Raw genomic sequence first — 18,399 nt, 5'->3', positions numbered from 1 at the left:
AATTTTTAAAAATAAAAACTAAATATTAAAAATTTAAAAATAAAAAGGGATATTTTGGTCATTTTAATTTTTTGAAGGCTATTTTCGTGACAAAAACTTAAAAGAGCTATTTGAGAGAATTGTCCTAAATTTAAATATATAAATATTTATCTTTTTTTTACATTTTATTAAAAGTTATTTAGGAATTTTTCTCCATTTGTGGTAATTTTTGAAAAGAAAAGCTATTAAATGATATTTCTTAAAACATAACATACATACAACGTGTCATGTCGATAACAAACCTTTAAGAAACGTCGGAATTTAAATTGGGCCCCCATGTTTTTAATCTTAGCCCATTACTTTAATGTGGTTATTCGGGTGTAGTCCCCAATGTTTCAAATAATTAGTTTTGCCCCCAATATCTTTCAAATTTATACATTAGTACATATCATCCGTCTTCTATCTTCTTCTATAATATTTGAAAATTTCTTTGATCGAATATCTTGTGTTTTCGTTTTCAATGGCTGAAACATTTTCTACGAATCTTTTCAAGCCAAATTCGAAGATTTCACACAAGTTTCGTATTTATTTATATTATTGTTTATTCCAAACGGGAAACGCACACGAGGTGTTCGACAAAATTCCCCCTTCTGGTGTATGTGTTTTTTTTTTTTTATATCCCAACACAAAACAATGTCACGTGGCGCTCACGTGATAAAAGCCAGCCTCTTGACCACGTTTGCTGTTACTACATTCCTTTTTCTTTTCCCGCCGTTTCTCTCTCTCTCTGAAGAAATAAGATAACTTGAGAGTCAAGAAAGCCCGCAAGAATCTTGTAGAAATGGAATTGGATGATGTCGAGGTAAAGAAGCTCTGCCGAAAGGTTATACGCTACGCTGACGGCGATCACACCAAGTGAGACACTGCGAGCTGAGAGTTTGGGAGTCAAAGAAAAGTCTAGACCCGTGTGAGGATAGGGTTAGAGGATTGAAGTCGTTTTGGGTTGGTTTGGATGTTAAGATCAAAAGGGATTTTATGAAGGTGAGCATTGCAAAGCTTATGAAGGTGAACAAGAGCATGCTGCTGATTTTAAACCTCATTCGGAAAAGGATATGGTCAAGAGGATAGGGAAGACCTGGGGTCATAAGATACTGGTTGGGGTGTGGGAACCAGTGGATGCAGTTGCTGCTGTTGGAATGATCAAAACTCAGCTCGCGTACGTGAAGGCTTTTACATCTAAGTCTAGGAAGAAGGGGTGGTCCAACGAATGGCCTTTAGCTGCGGTTGAAGAGCGGAGTAAGTTACTCAAGGAAATCAAGTTACTCAAGCAATGATATAGTATTGAAGTCCATAAAACTTATCCAAAAGGTTCGTTCATGAGTATAGTATTCATTAACAGCAGAATAATATAAAACTGTTGATCTAAAATTATCTTCATGCCTTGCAGGTTCTGCTAATCGATGCAAAGATATTGCTGATTGATAATTCAAGGATTAGATTGTTAGACAAACTCATACGGCTTTCTGTTTTTGACAACCGCTCTTATACGCTTCAGCTGCTGAAACCTTTCTTGCTGGTTGGTTGGTTTGAAACTTTGGTTTCATTTTCCGTCTGATTTGGTATTTGAACTGTTTCTTATATCCTTTCATGTCTTTTCTCATGTAGAATGAAATTGTAAGTATGGAATCAAAAGTCAAGTTAGATGCAGTAGAAGCTGATATTTTAGTGAACGAGGAGAAGAAGTCACTCAAAGAGGAGAAGTCACAGAGAAAAAAGACGAAAAAAACTAAAAGCATTAAGGTCTTTGAAGTTTTAAATTCACTATTTGCTTCCCTTACTTTTCAGTAAATGGTTTGTAAGAATGAATGGTCTTCATGGCGTAACAGAGAACTTCAACGAGCATGTCTAGTCCCGTTGATAAGAATGTTGAACGGTAAGCACCTCATGAGTCTTTATTGCGTGTTTGATGAATTGTTTCCGGGTTTCCTCTGAGCAAAACGTGTTCGTACATGTCCAGCACACCTTCTGTCAACCTTGAAGATACTATTGCAAGTGAAAAGGGACGATTGGAAATTTCATCCAACGCTGACATTCAGGAGGAAGCTACTAAAGTTAACCATGGTGGTAAAAGAGCTTCTCAATTGACGAATATAATTTGAATGTGTTGTATTGGGATGCATAATTCTTATTTCTTTCATTTGCGCATGCCTGGAAAAGATTCAGTGTCAGGAAACTTGGAGTCAGCACTTGGAGAAGGTGCAGCTAGATATAATTCAGCTCTTGACATGACGGTAAAGGTAAAGCAGTTACCAAACAAAAAAGACCATGTTCGCTCCATATGTAAAGACCTTATTCTCTTTGATAAATTGAAATTGCAGGCCCTCATGAACATAAACGTTCTTAAAGAAGATATAAAGTACAATAAGCAACCATTTCACGGCAACCTGGAAGAACAAGTTCCTTGTGAGCTACAAAATTTATTTAGTGCTGTTGTGTCAGGGGAAATAAAAACTGAGGGAGTCTACTGTTTCATCTTGAGAGACTTACTTGCTTCCCTAGAAGAAGCTAAGTCCATGGTTCGTGTGAATAATATAAGCTTCTAAGCATCATATTGTTTTTTTTTTATGTTTTAAGAAGCTTAACTAAAAGTAGATGCGACATTAAATCTGGAGGCTGTGGAACGACAAATTTTGTTCATCATGTTATAAGTAGATGCCCATCTATCTTCATAATCGGTAAGTTTTGAGAACCATGAATGTGATCTTATGCGTCCGTTTCATTTACTATGCTTATGATTAAATAACGTTGGTGTTATGTGGGGTTTGCAACATTAGTATTAGAATGGGAGAAGAGTGAAACAGAAAAGGAAATTTTTGAAACAACAAAGGCTCTAGAGTGGGAGATAGATATCAGCAGGCTGTACAAAGGCTTAGAACAAAACACTAACTACCGGCTTGTGTCTATGGTAAGAATTAAAAAAAAAAAAAAACTGAAACAGAGTCACAAATGCTTGTTCTATTTCTTTCTTATGTATCTCTCTGTTACATGCTCAGTATATATATGGGATGTGAATGCAGGTTGGATATGGTGAAGAAGAAAGAGAACACATATGCATGGCTTATGAAAAGAGCCGGTGGGTCAATCTCAGACGTGAGTCTTTAGCAGGAGAGGTAAGATAATTTTCGCTTTCTTGAGTAGAATTGTGAAGTTAAATACAGACGTTGTAAACATCTGTAATTGCATAGGTTGTTGGCAACAACTGGAAGAATGTGGTCAGATTCTGTGGAGAAAGGAAGGTTCGGCCAGAGATTTTGTTTTATGAAGAGCTGCCTGATCCATGATGGCCTAACAAGTGTATAGATATGGGATATGTTGATGCAACCTAATTAGAAGTATAATCTAGAATCAAGTTGTTAGCCATGGGCAACTTGATTTTCTCAAGAAACACCAAACTCCTTAACCTGCAACTAATGACATAATAAAATAATATAACCAACAATGTAGCTGGTTTAAGATAATACTTGTAAAGTCTATGGATAAAATAGGCTAAAAATCAGTAATATTCTAGTTTGTGGTATATAATGAAAGGTTAATAAAACTTTTAAACATTATTTTTTGGTCCCCAAATGTTTCAAAATATTATTTCTTTGCCCCGTATCTTTCAATTTTTGAAGATTAGGCTTTTCTCCACCACCTTTAATAGACTCACGCTGCTTGATTTAGTGTTTGCGTATACACACTTTGTTCATCACAGTCATGAAGACGAACATTGTCCGAAACTTCACACTAGTTTTGGTCTATTTATCCCACAAAGTGTTCGATACAATTCCCCAATTGGCAACGCTCAAAATGTTCTTCCTCCCCCCCCCGCCTTGTCACGTGCCTCTCACGTGATAGAAGCATGACGATCGTTCGAAGCTTCACACTAGTTTCGAATTATTTATCCCAAACGGGTAAATGCACACAAAGTGTTCGATACAATTCCCCCAATGGCAACGCTCAAAATGTTGTTCTTCCCCCCCCCCCCCCCCCCCCCCCCCCCCCCCCCGCCTTGTCACGTGCCTCTCACGTGATAGAAGCTTGACCATTGTTTCAACGCTTCACACTAGTTTTGATCTATTCATCTCAAATGGTTAATGCGCACAAGGTGTTCCATACAATTCCCCAATGCCAACGCTCAAAATGTTGTTTTTTCCCCCCACGCCTTGTCACGTGGCTCTCACGTGATAGAAGCCACCGTCTTCTCTTCCTTGCTGTTACGTTCGTTGATTTTCCCGCCTTTCTCTCTCTGAAAAAGCAAAAAAAAAACAAAACTTGGAGAGCAAGAAACCGAAAGAAAGCCTCTTGAGAATCGTTGACTAATGGAGTCTTCTCTCTTTAGAGACGACGAAGAAGGCGCAGAGCTCTTCCGCGACGCCAAAGAGCTAATCGCTAAAGGAGACCACACCAAGGCCCTGGAGATACTCGAAGATCTGTTACTATTCTACGCACAAGAAGAAGGCTCATCGCTTCTTCACAACGAACAAGCTACAATCTTCTCGAAGCTATCACGAGAAGCAACGAAAAACCCTAACTTGGCGTTCACGTACCTTTTGGCTTCAGTGTCATGCCTTGCCGAACAAGCAAACCTCTCGCGGCTCTGCGCAGAAAGGCTCCACCAACTAGGTCAACACCTTGGATCGGTGATGTACTACAAGGAGTGTGTTCGCATAGGGAAACAGAGTTTATATGTTTCTCGAGGCCTAGAAGAGGAAAGGAGGAAAAAACTGGAGTTTATGATCAAAGATGCAGAGTTGAGGATCCTTGAGTGCAAGACTGAGACTATTAGAACCGATGAGGCGAAGTTTGTTGAGACAAAGAGAAGTCCAGAGCCTGTTAACAAAGGACTGAGGTTGTTTTGGATTGGTTTGGATGTTAAGATCAAGAGGGAGTTGATGAAAGTAAGCATTGAGAAGCTTAGAGGCTTTGTACATAGCAGCGAGGGGTCACTAAAGGCTTTGGAGAAAGTTCTCGCTTATGCTAAGGAACACAAGAGATGGACTACATGGGTGTGTCGAACTATATGTTTAGCGGATTTCTCTAAAGCTGAAGAGTGTAAGGCTCATTTTGAGCAACAGCATGGTGCAGATTTTAAGCCTGAGTTGGAGAAGGATGTGGTTGTGAGGATAGGGAAAAACTGGGGTCATAAGATTAAGGGTGGAGGTTGGGATGCGGTGGATACAGTAGCTGCTGTTGAGATGATCAAAACTCAGCTTGAAGATGTGAAAGCGTTTACAACGGAAGCTAGGAAGAAGGGGTGGTCAAACCAATGGCCTTTGGTCGAGGATGAAAACCGGAGTGGTTTGCTCAAGGAAGTTAAGCTACTCCTTGTGTCGCTCTATGAGCATCAGATTCTCTCCTGCAGTATTAGAGACTGGGTGATGCGTTTTCCGGTTAAGCATCTTAGGAAACTCGAGGTTTCGGAAGAGAGTATTAACGACTGTCACATAGTGGAAACGCCACAGAGCATTTGTTTTCTGGAACGTTATGAGCTCAGTCAGATCAGAGCCTTTCTAGGAACTATCAAGTGTGAAAGGCATGATGGTACAGAACAAGTTTGCAGAGCAGTGGACAGTGTGTTGGATCGTATTCGAATTAAAGAAAGTGTTGAACTTGACGAGCAGTTTTCGTTGATGCTCCTGGATAAAAGACTGTTGAAAAGCAATAGTGCTGCTCCATTTGATGGTTGTGTTGATGATGGGAAAATCAAATTCATTGAAAATCCTGATGTTCACTACGCCAAGGCACAGGCTCAGGGAGATGATATGATATCCTGGTTAGGTGACTCCTCTTCAGTGGATAAAAGCTTTCCAAAACCTATCAGGGAACACAATCTTGAGACCTGGGTGGCTGTTTTGAGAGCTGTTCAGTACACATGTAAAGCATTGAGAACCAAGTATGTAATGAAAGAGCACGTCTTGGAGTATGAAGCAGCTCTTACTTTCGTGGAGAACTTGTGTATGCTTGAAGATAAAAGAAGAGAGAATGCTCAGGACGATCGAAGGAAGAAGAGCTATGCATCTCTTCTCTGTGATAGATGTGAAGAGAGAGTCCCAAAAGAAAAAAATTCCCTCACTGCAAGATTGTTCTTGTGTGCAGTAAGAGATGTTTTCGAGGGAGGATGGGATCCGACATTTGATTTAGAAGATTGCATGAGTTGTGTACGTGAGGGTAAAGGTCTCAGAGATGACATAGTGTTGAAGTACATAGAACTTCTAAAATCGGCTGTCACAGAAAAGGTTCATCCATGATTTGAATATATTTTCATAATAACATAAAAGTGTCCATCTGAAAGTATCTATATAACTTGCAGGTTCTGCGGATCGATGCAAAGATATTGCTGATTGATAATTCAAGGATTAGATTGTTAGACAAGCTCACAAGTCTTTCTGCTTTTGACAACCGCTCTTATATGCTTCAACTGCTAAAACCTTTCTTGCTGGTTGGTTTTAAACTTTGATTATATACAGATAGCTCTCATTTTCTATCTTATATGACATTTGAGATGTTTCTTATATGATTTTCATGTAGAGTGAGATTTTAAATATGGAATCAAAAGCCAAGTCAGAAGCAGCAGAAGCATATCTTTTACTCGAAGAGGAGAGGAAGTCACTCAAAGAGGAGAAGAAGTCACAGGCAAAAAAAAAGAAGACAAGTAAAAGCACTAAGGTCTTTAAACTCTTAAATTCTCTGTTTGCTTCTCTGACTATTCCGTTCATCTGTTCTAAGAATGAATGGGCTTCATTGTGCAACAGATAACTTCAACGAGCATGGCTAGTCCCGTTGAACAGTAAGTGTTAGATTAATTACCAATATCTTGTGACAGCTTTGCTATTTAAACACAAGTAAATACAAAGAAACATTCGAGGGGAAATACGTTTACTTACATGGTACCTCAAGAGTCTTTTTTTTTCGTGTTTGATGAATTGTTCTTACATGTGCAGAAAACCTTCAATCGACCATGAACCGGGAGGTACATCTCAATCACCAAAAACGATGGAAGAAGATTCCATCACAATGGAACCAGAAGATACTCTTGGAACTGAAAAGGGTCCATTGGAAATTTCATCCACCAATGACATTCAAGAGGGAGCTACTAAAGTTAACACTGATGGTAAAAAGAGCTTCTCAAGTGACGATTAATCTGAACTTTTTTTTTTTTTTAAGATTCATCCTTCTTATTAATATTGATGTTTCAAGATATGCAAAACATGCCTGAAGAAGGTTCACTGTCCGGACATTTGGAGTCATCACTTGACATGACGCTTAAGGTAAAGCAGTGACCAAACAAAAAAGTAACAAGATTCAGTACCTAAACTGTCATCTTCTGATTTATCTCATTCCATATCCCTTTACCTTCTTATATAAATTCACACTGAAACCTTTCTTGCTGGTTGGTTTGAAACTTTATTTATACACAGAGAGCTTTCATTTTTCCGGCTGATTTGGTATTTGAATTGTTTTCTTATATGTTTTCATGTAGAATGAAATTGTGATTATGGAACCCAAAGTCAAGTCAGATGCAGCAGAAGGGAAGAAGAAGTCACAGGCCAAAAAGACGAAAAAAGATAAAAGCATTAATGTATTTGTAGTTCTAAATTTCTCTATTTGCTTCTCTGACTTTTCGGTTAATAAGCTCTAAGAATGAATGGGCTTCGTGGCGCAGCCGATAACTTCAACGAGCATGGCTAGTCCTGTTGATAAGACTATTGAACAGTAAGTACCTCAACAATCCTTTTTTGCGTGTTTGATGAATTGTTTTCTTGTTTTCTCTGAGCCATACTTGTTCTTACATATCCAGTGAATCTTCTGTCAAACTTGAACCGGAAGAAGATTCTATGGAACCGGAAAGAGGTCGAGTGGAAGCTACTACAGTTGACCGTGATGGTAAAAAGATCTTTCTCAATTGACGAATAATTTGAATTTGTTTTGTTTTGTTATGCGCTCATAATTCTTATTTCTTTATTCACCACCTTCAAGATATGAAAAACATGGCTGGAGAAGATTCACTGTCGAAAATTTTGGAGCCAGTCCTTGAAGGAGCTACAGCGAGATACAATTCAGCTCTTGACACGACGCTAAAGGTAAACCAGTATACGTTAACTGTGGTCTTCTGATTCAGCTCATTCCATATTTTCTTTGATAAGTTCAAAAAAAGTGTTGGTATTGCAGGCCCTTCTGAGCATAAACGTTCTTAAAAAACAAGTTCTAAATTACAATAAGCAACCAGTTCATGACAACCTAGAAGAACAAGTTCTATGTGCGCTACAAATTTTATTCACTGCGGCTGTGTCAGAGGAAATAAAAACTGAGGGAGTCTACAGTCTCATCTTGAGAGACTTACTCGTGTCCTTAGAAGCAGTTAATTGCATGGTTCGTGTGAATAATATTAGCTTCGAAGCATCATATTCTATTTTTATATTTTAATAAGCTTAACTAAAGGTAATGTATATTTTCAGTCGAGTGGTGCTGCTGAGGTACTTGTAACCATCCTTGAGTCTTGGCATTGCTGGAAAAATTCAGAAAGAGAAAGCTTGGTGACTCGCCTTTTCACGTTGGAGGAAAATGAAAGAATGAGTTGTAGAAAATGCGGAAGGAAGCCAAATTATCCAGAGCAGAGTTCTTACGGCATTGTTGTAGCTTCAGATTCAATCAGAAACGTTAAGGTATGTTTTCATTAATTTGGCTTCTTGCCTTTCCTTAGAGAAACTGGTACTTCCCCTTTATAAAGCTGTTATGTGCTTTTCATATATGCAGTGTGCTTTTGGGGATATAAAGTTTGTGGATGTCCTCAAGGTGACCCGCATGAATTATAAAATGTTATGTGACATTAAAACTGGAGGCTGTGGAACGTCAAATTGTGTTCATCACGTTATAAGTAGATGCCCACCTATCTTCATAATCGGTAAGTTTTTGAAAACCATGATTATGATCTCATATACTTATTTCATTGGCTATGGTTATAATAAAATAACGTTGGTGTTTTGTAGTGTTAGAATGGGAGAAGAGTGAAACTGAAAAGGAAATTTCTGAAACAACAAAAGCTCTGGAGTGGGAGATAGATATCAGCAGGCTGTACGAAGGCTTAGAACCAAACACTAACTACCGTCTTGTGTCTATGGTTAAAAAAAAAAAAAACTTGTCCTATTGTTCTTCTGTGTTTCTCTGTAATAGTCTCTGATATAAGGGATGTGAATGCAGGTTGGTTATGGTGAAGAAGACGAAGAACACATCTGCATGGTTTATGAAAAGAACAGGTGGGTCAATCTCAGACGTGAGTCTTTAGCAGGAGAGGTACGACATAAACGGTTGATTTTGTCTTCCTTGTGTTGAATTGTTGGAATATATGTGTGGGAATGGCGTAGGTTGTTGGTAGCTGGAAGAGTGTGGTTAGATTCTGTGGAGAAAGGAAGATTCGGCCAGAGATTCTGTTCTATGAAGCTGTCCTATATGTGAGGACCTAACAAGTGTATCAACATGGTGAAAACCATCATCGATGTATAAAACATTGAGAATTTGGCTCTGACATTATGTACTTAGACTCATATCTTGAATCAAGTTTGATAGTCATGTTAAACTTGATCTTTTCAAGAGACACCAATGTGCAAAGAGTACATGTACAGTTTTTAAGCTGATTGTTTTTGCTGGGCATAGTAAAGATATTTACAGGTGCAGACTTGTACTTGCGCTTACTTTACTTGCCTCCAGGTTACTGTTCTAGCAGAAGGTACCACAGCAAGTGGAAGCAAAGCATCAGGACCCGCCATTTGGGAACTTAACTTTGTTTGGTTCCTAGTCATTCGTCGACTATGCACCAATGGCTTCTTCTGCTTCTTGTCTCGCAAGTCAGAAGAAGCAAGCACAACATTTTATTGACAAACAGGAACTCAATTCCAGATTCTACTTCATTTAAGTGTGTCCAGTGCACCATTCTCTCCTTTTCCAGCAGATTCTACTTCCATTTATTATTTAGATTTTAATTTTATAAGTTAGTGTAATGATTCATTCTTATCTCGACTGATTTTGCGTTTCATTGTAACTTTTTTATAATAATTCGGAAAAAAAAAACGAACAAGCCCAGCCAAAACGAGTAAAAACTAGAGCCTAATAATTAACTAAGAAAACGAACAAGAAACTAAACAAACAAACAATAACCCAACTAATTAAACCCCAAACCGCCAGACGCGGACGATCCAGTGCAGCTAATACCGTTCCCAACCAAAGCTGAAGCCGCAGCAACCGCATTGCTCCGCTCCAAATGGCAGAGCTGACGCAGCTTAGTGGGGACATACCAAATGGAGAGACGAGGGTGAGCGTTGAAAACTGCGTCTATGTCCCAGCCATGACGACAAGCTATGTTCACTAGCGGCTTGTAACATGCCTGACGCCACGACCCAACGTTCTCGCCGCGTTCTTTAAACGCTCTTCGTAGAGCGTTTGAAGCTTCTTCGTCTAGGCAGTGGAGTGCGTAGCAATGAACGTAGTGTCGCATCTTCGGCTTGTTTATGTAACTCGCTCCGGACTTCTTGGCGTATCTGAATACTTGGTTCGTCACCTATTTACATATTTTTCCAAAACATTAAAATCAGTATTTAATAGCTCCAAACAGAAAGTACCAATATTTATGTTGTAAAAAGATTATCATAAAAACAATGGAACTAAAAATTTGAGAAAGAACAAAAAAAAAAAGGAGTTTTATTCGCTTAAGTTTTCTGTACTTTTTTAAAAAAATAACGTGCGTCTGTACAAGCAATGGCACAGAGCTCATGGATTATGTACTATCACTCAAAGAAAGGAGACACTATTACCCGCTGAGCAATATCATGTATCCAAATATCATTTCTAAATATATACACACAAAAAAATATCCTTATTAATTGTCAAAAAGTATAATATATGTTTATTTACACACATGCATGCAGAAATTGAATCTAAATGCATAAGGACATCGTATCTTAGTACTTGCTATCTCATGTCGTTTTTAGACTAAAACAGAACAACGACTATGTTTTTACCCTAACTCGACACGTTGTCGTACGCTGACTCTGTCAAAACTTTAAATTGAAATCTAACTATATTCGTTAACAAAAAGAAAATATAAATCAGAACCTATATAAATCTATGCCACACATAGCAAAAACTAAAAAGAAAATAAAAAAATAATACTGGAAAACAAAACACTGACCTAGTGACTTGTCAAACTTACTTTAAAACAGCTGTCGATGATAATGGCTATGGTATCCCTACCATACCTCATAAATTCCGACAGAACTAATATATAAATATATTTTTCTTTTTTTTGCGCAACATAAATATATTTTTCTAAAAATAATAATAATGTAAAAGTCTTGGAAGATACCTTGGTGGGGCATTTTTCGCCACGGTCTTTAGCAATGGTCTGAACCTGAATAAGAAACTCGCGACACTGTTCGTACAAGTGGAAAAGATAATCCAAACCGTTCTTTTTGCCACGTGCAACTTCCCCTGGCTCCGTTACGATGAACGGATGCTCTCTCTGTCTCTCAATCCCCAACACACCACCACCTCCTCCTCCGTTACCGTCATCGTCATCATCACCTTCGTTCATGTCATCATCGGTTTCCACTGACGTCACCATCTGTTTCTTTCTGCGTCTTTGCTGTGGCTTCTTCATCTTTGCCTGCCCTGCGTCCCAATAGCCTCCTCCTCCGCCGTTGTTCCCCGCCGCATCGGTATGTTCTAGCTGATGCACTGGCTCCTCTGATAACCCTGTCCAATCATCTATATATACTTTTGTCACGATCACATAATTTCTATATACTATAACTAATCCTCGTACTTCTTGCAATAGGTCTAATATATAATAACCTGACTGCAACTGCATAGTGTATAAACTATACACAATAGTTTCACTATACACGTGAAGGGATGGTTCTAGTGACAACTGGATACAATATTCGCTTTGACCCAAAAATATTTTGAAAATATTTTATATCTAGATTCAATAGCACTCAAATTATAAAACAAAATTATTAAAATTAAAGTTAAAAATTTTAATAATCCTTAAACTTTTTTTTTCAGTTAGCTTATTATATACAATTGTTGACTTTGAAGTTACACTGGAGAGCCTCCAAATAATTGGTATTAATATTTTAAACGAAAGCATTATCAGAAAATTATGTTGCTCTCAACCTTATCATACACATATAAAACGTGGGGAATGTATATCTGTTTATTTATATATTCAATGTTGTACCTTCTTGAGAGAGAGCATCAAGAGCGTGATGAGTGCCGGAATCACCTGCGGCGGAGAGTAGCAAATGACGGCGTCTAGAAGACTCCTCCTCTTCCTCTTCTAGCAACCGTCTCCGTTCAGCTCTCACGGCGGCTTTGACACCGTACCGTTCACCCACGAGGAGCTCCCAACGAAAGATATGAGAGAGGCTATTCATCATATCCTCAAGCTCCTCGTCCTTCATGCCCACAAGCGTGCTCGCCGTGAAACCAAGCTCGGCTATCTTCGCCGCCGTGTAAAAACGTACACCGTAAGGACCGAACAAACCCTCCAACCCACCTAGTCTCATTCCAAACGCTGCCGTCTGCGGTGTTGCGGGTGGTTGTTGCTGCGGTGGAGGAGGAACCGGAGGTGGTGGTTGTTGAACCATTGCTCTCGTTGGGTTCCATCGGAATAAGCCACTCGTGAAACCTTCAGGATCCATATTCTCTTTCTTTACTCTTTTTTTGAGGAGGTTGCTTTATTGTTAAAATGACCATTCGAGCAGCTTCTATATATACAACAGTAAAGAATCTAGAAAATAAATTAAAACTTTTTGAAATATTCTTATTTTATATATCTGTTTATTGCAATAAAGTACGTATGTATATGTAAGTATTATATAAAGAAGATATGTGTCTTGCTGGAAAATTGACAGTTGTGACTAAACAAGTCAAGCTTTTTTTATCTTTCATCGACATTCTTTTTTCTCTGTATACTGATTATGACCCTTTGTCATTTGACACGTTAAGTTATAAAATGATTAGGGTTTTTATTGTGTTCTCTTCTTTTTATTAATACATTTTTATTTTTAAATTTATCTCTTACGTTTTTAATAGTTTTACTTCTGTAATTGTCTCTTTGAATCGGGCAATATGGTGTAGACCGTTATAATTTGAACGAAACTCTTTGCAGCAGCTGGAGAAATGTATATATTTCTCTGTAGTGTCCTTTACATAACTCAAACGAATAAGTTATCCACATAGGCTACTGAGTACGTCTTTTTAAGTTATGGTATAAGTTCTGATAAATTTATAATGAAAATAATTTTTGTGTGATAAGAAATATCAGCATTGTCTGAACGCGAATCTCGTGGACATTAAATGAGATTGTTAATTTATAGCAAAAATAGGAATTTAATTTTTTTTCTGCTGTGCAATAATAAATTCTGAGTATTTATAGATTTACAGGGAATTGATTTGCATTTAGAGAACAAAGATTAATAAATGCAAAGTGAAAACCTCAAAAGGAGGAGTCAGGAGTGTTTCAGTCTATCTAATCCCATGAACTTTGGGGTCTAATCTCTTCTACGATCATTACGTGTTGTCATCTCCCTGATCTATTATTACACCTGTCCTGAACATAAATTTTCGTTTCTATTTTTTTTTTGTCAATCTTTTCTAGGTAAAAAAAGCAAAAATATCTTATTAAAAAAATTCTCAAACCGATAAAATACATTAATGTTATAGAAATAAACATCTAACTTGTTGTTTTTTTTTTGCTAAGTTCTAACTTGTTGTTTAATTGCTTTACTACTAATTTTTTGGGTGAGCTATTCTTTTGGCATCATCAGTATGAAGACTAACTTCATTTGATGATGGATAGCACACGTTCCAAACGTATAACTGTTCTACATTTGAAGACTAACTTGTTCCCATAAAATTCAGGCTCAGTAAATAGCATATATATGTTAGACTAGTTGAATATACCGTTAATTAAAATTCCCATCAAATTTAGTTGAAGACACCCCCAAGCAAAATGTATGCGACCCTACAAAAACTAAAACTATTACAAACGAAAATTATTACTATTATAATAAATAAGTAATCCCAATTTCATTTCGGATATAAAACCAAAAAAAGACTAATATATAGGTTGGGTCTAATTATACTTAATATTGAACTTTTTGAAGAAAAACCTTTCAAAAACAGATTCATAAAAAAATTAGAACAAAAATATATAATATCATAGTAAGCGAAACATATCTTGCTCTTGTTAGAACATCTGACCCAAAAAAGCTTCGTGGTCGTCACAAAAAACGTTAAATTACATTAAAACCGGAACTTTTTTTTTTATTGAAGTGAACAATCCTAGTTAAGTAAAACTCTCTCTCTCTTTGTTCTCTAGAGAGACGAAGGTGAGAGGAAGTAGATCTAGGTTTTGACGGTGGTCGATTCCGGTGGCTCTCACAGCACCGGAGTCGCGTTTCGTTGCTCTATTGTTGTTTGCTCGTGTTGTTCTCTGAAGGCGTGGGGAGGATTCGACTGATTTGATGGATGTGAAGACTCCGGCGTGGAGGAGCGTGGTGGCGCGTGAAGTTTATTTTCAGAGTCAGGTCGCTAAAGTCAGGTATTTTCTAGATGTTGATGACGTGTGCTGGTTATTTCTCGCCAGCATCAGAGTTTGCTTCTTCTTTGAACTCCTAGATCTACTTGTCTTCTCGCTGGCCTTGTGCTTAAAGAGTTTGTTCCCTTTGCTCTTTCTGGTTTGAGCTGTATCTATCCTATAATGGGTTTTGGAATCTCTCTCGCCTTCATAGTTGGTCGTGATCAAGGTCTTGTGTAGTTTGCAGTGTCTTTGCTAATCTTCTGAGTTCATCTTAGACTAATCTGTCATGGAGTGTAGAGAATGGCTTAATTTGTCTTTGTTCCAGCAACGGTGAAGCAGAGTAGTAGTGGTATGTGGAGAGCTACTGAAGGTTAGTGTCGTGAAGAAGAGTTGGTTTCAAGTCACCCCTGGTCTCTCAGGTTCAAAGACGTCCTTCTCCTGCCCTTCGAATAAGTTACTTCTGGTCTCTCTTGGTCTCTGGATTTCCTAGGTGGCTTCTAGGTGTTGAAGCAATAGAAAGAGGTTGAGGCTTTGTAGTGTTCAGATGAAGGCGTGGTTGAGATGACAGCTCTTCCGGGTGTTTGTTTCTTCTTGTTTTATGTCTTGGCTTCGTCTTAGTGGTGGTGTGTGGTGTGTGTGGTCATCGTGAACGGGTGGTTCAGATGATGGTTTTTGCTCTTCATGAAGAACTTCTACTTTTTATGCTCTCTTGCTCCCTGTGTGGCGAGACATCCGGCTACTCGTAAGACAATTAAGTATGGTCAGGGCCGGCTCAAGAAAATTATGGGCCCCTGGGCAAAATAGTTTTTCAAAAAAAAATTTACATATACTCTATGGATAACATAAAAATTTTGGGCCCCTTTTAAAATTTTTTTTTTGAAAATCAGGCCCCATATTAACACTAATTATGCAAAAAAAAAATTGGGCCCTGGGCCCACGCCCCCCTTGCCCCTATGCCTCAGCCGGCCCTGAGTATGGTTTCTATTTTCTCTTCATAGGTTAAGTTTTAGTTGAAAGAATTTAGTTTGTAGCTTAAAGCTTCGTTTATTAGTGGTCTGTCTCTTGGACTTTTGATTCCCTTGTGTAGACTTGGTTTCCGGGGATATTCATGTTTTCCGCCGGCATTTGTATTCCTCTTTGTGTGTTTAACAAAGTTATCAATGAAAACTCAGTTGGGAAAAAAAAGAACAATCCTAGTTAAGTAAGCCTTGTCAATAAACAGTGATCGCAAGAAACAAAGCCGTTTGAGCCGATAAGAAAACTTTAACGTGGAAAGGTAGCCAATGAGGAAACGACAGGTCAAGTCGGAGTTCTGAGAATCTGCCATCTTAAAAGCTCAGTCTGTTTTATTTGACTGTCTCTCTCACAGCCCTAGCATCCTCCTCTCTCCTTCTCATCAGTTCCTCAGTTTCCTCTTTTACCTTTTCTTTGTCTTTTCTCTCATTTTCAAATTAATTTAAGTTAATTTGCAGCATTAGTACGACATTACATGTGTACTGTTATTATAATTATGATATATTATCATGATCATCATTGCGACTTGCGACTCTAATACTGTTTTTACTCTGTTCGTTAACTGTTGGAGTTTTAGAATCCTGAAAATATTGAACAGTGTGTTCTAAAGCCCCTATTACAACCCTATTTTCCAATATTATACTCGCCTTAATTTAAAAAAAAAAATGAAAAATGACTTAATATGTGATTTGAAATTTTAATTTTCCTAGACTTACATAATAAATTAATAATAAAGATGTTAATGTACTCATCTTCTTTATTTGTTTATCTGCAGCATTAGTACATTATTTTATATGTATTTGTTATCCCCTATATATTATTTAAGAAGCATTACAACATTTTTTGTAGTCACATGTCATCACTAGAATGATTCTTAGAATCATTAGAGAAATAGGTTGGTCCATCTAAATATATAATAAACTTTTTATTAAACTAACCATAAATACATTATTAATGTGCTTCATTATTTCCATAAATAAAATTAAAGAATTACCTAATATGGCTAAAGTATATATGACAATTAATGACTTTGAATAATAAAGATTTGATAAAAATAAGTGTATATTATATTATATTTGTTTAATTTTAAACTATTAAAATAAATAAAACAATCATAGTAACCATTTAATAAAAATTAAAAAAATTATTTATATGTTATATTTTGAATTTTTAAAAACGAGTATAAATTACTAAAACCATTAAAAGTTTCACATTCAAATTTTGTGATCTATGGTTTAAACTTTTTGTTATGACATGATACAAATAATTAAAAAATCATATAAGTTGAAAGTGTCATTTAATAAATATTAAAAATAAAATATATATAAATATATATATATGTATATGTATATTAAATTATATGTCATATAAGAAAATAAATAAATATCTTAATTTTGAAATTTACTTTTAACAATTTTTTTTTGAAAAAATATTGACAAAATAATTTTTAAAAATATTATAAATTAGATAAACTATTAATCCCACAGTAAAAAATTTGTTATCAGTAATTTAAATTTTTTGCTATAACAGATACAAATGATAAAAAAAATATGAGCAAAAAGCATCATTTTGATATATATATATATGTTATTATCATTTAAATTTAATTATATACCATATCAAATAGAAAAAAATATTCTTTTGGATTAATAAAATTTATTTATATGTTCGCACCAACTTAATTATATAGGTAATAATTACTGATTTTTTAATTATTTAATATATATTTATTATTTTATAATAGATCAGAAACATATAATATATAAAATAATTTATATATATAACGTTCATTCCGCGTGCGCGGATCTTAACCTAGTTATTATTAATTGTATGGCATCATGTTCATCATTTCGACTTGCGACTCTAATACTGTTCTTACCACTGTTATTTAACTGTTGGGAGTTTTAGAATGAGCGAATCCTCAAAAGGTTAATAATGTGTTCAAAACCCCCTATTACTACCCTATTTTCCAATATTATATCATTCTTAAATAAAATTTTGAAAATGATTTAATATACAGCTAATATTTGAAGTACTTTGAACCTTACCTAAACTACAAAAAAGGAAATGAAAAAGCAATTAAATTATAAATTAATTGACCTCACAAGAATGAAGTTAACTTACGACGCATGTTTACACTGGGCCTTAGTGGGTTTAGAGTTTCACAATTCTTCACGGGCCGACTCATACATTTCCCGATCAAGGTACGATTAGATGACGTTAGTGCTCAAAAGCACGTCATAATCTTCTAGAGACGAATGGATGGTTAGGTCACAGATGTGTATGTTGGTGTGGTCGTGATCAGTGTAAGCGTCTTGGAAGTATGCAACAAAAGACGTCGTTGTATGGAAACTTCATTTCTTATCCAACTGCAGCCTCTAATCTTTATTAAAGTCGGTCAGTTAAACCGATAGAAAGTGTGTGTGGATGGATTCAAATTCAATTTGTACTGAACTTCATCAACTAATCAGTGGGAAAAATATCAAAGAGAACTTTCCTTATTTATACAAAATTCCAAATCGCTGTTTTTTTCCTTGATTAGAATAAAAGCATATGGAAGATAGAAATGACCTGCTTCATTTAACTTAACGTAACTACTAACAACAGAGAAGTTGAAGAGTGAAAGACATTTGAAAGAAATAAAAGTTTTATTTTTCTAGTAAAGACGTGTCCCCTGTGGTTTGTTTACATGACAGCTCCTGAATAGAACATTCAACCTTCAGTATGATTTTATTTTACAAAACCATCGGTCATCTCAGAAAATAGTTAACTAATATATTTTTTTT

General features: G+C 36.5%; 2 protein-coding genes across 2 annotated transcripts; one reads left to right on the top strand and one right to left on the bottom strand.

Moving 5' to 3' along the window:
* Positions 1–127: 127 nt before the first annotated feature.
* Positions 128–9,613, top strand: LOC106431686. Its single transcript, XM_048747263.1, has 25 exons — positions 128–1,347; positions 1,427–1,555; positions 1,645–1,779; positions 1,866–1,912; positions 1,997–2,103; positions 2,197–2,276; positions 2,358–2,714; positions 2,814–2,944; positions 3,057–3,149; positions 3,225–6,257; positions 6,332–6,460; positions 6,550–6,687; positions 6,774–6,808; positions 6,963–7,132; positions 7,219–7,289; positions 7,502–7,600; positions 7,685–7,734; positions 7,820–7,905; positions 7,999–8,102; positions 8,191–8,391; positions 8,478–8,684; positions 8,776–8,923; positions 9,009–9,139; positions 9,220–9,312; positions 9,384–9,613. The coding sequence occupies exons 10-25, from the start codon at positions 4,341–4,343 to the stop codon at positions 9,480–9,482; spliced, it is 3,678 nt and encodes a 1,225-aa protein (XP_048603220.1). The 5' UTR covers positions 128–1,347; positions 1,427–1,555; positions 1,645–1,779; positions 1,866–1,912; positions 1,997–2,103; positions 2,197–2,276; positions 2,358–2,714; positions 2,814–2,944; positions 3,057–3,149; positions 3,225–4,340; the 3' UTR covers positions 9,483–9,613.
* Positions 9,614–9,864: 251 nt separating this feature from the next.
* Positions 9,865–14,630, bottom strand: LOC125581580 (protein LEAFY-like). Its single transcript, XM_048747264.1, has 3 exons — positions 12,254–14,630; positions 11,378–11,778; positions 9,865–10,573 (listed from the first exon to the last, which is right to left on the bottom strand). Exons 1-3 carry the CDS (start codon positions 12,714–12,716, stop codon positions 10,178–10,180), a joined length of 1,260 nt encoding a protein of 419 aa, XP_048603221.1. The 5' UTR covers positions 12,717–14,630; the 3' UTR covers positions 9,865–10,177.
* Between the last annotated feature and the right edge of the window lie 3,769 nt (positions 14,631–18,399).

The sequence above is a fragment of the Brassica napus genome, chromosome C2 (assembly GCF_020379485.1).
Source record: "Brassica napus cultivar Da-Ae chromosome C2, Da-Ae, whole genome shotgun sequence".
Classification (NCBI taxonomy): Eukaryota; Viridiplantae; Streptophyta; class Magnoliopsida; order Brassicales; family Brassicaceae; genus Brassica; species Brassica napus.
This window is presented reverse-complemented; position numbering and strand designations above follow the sequence as displayed.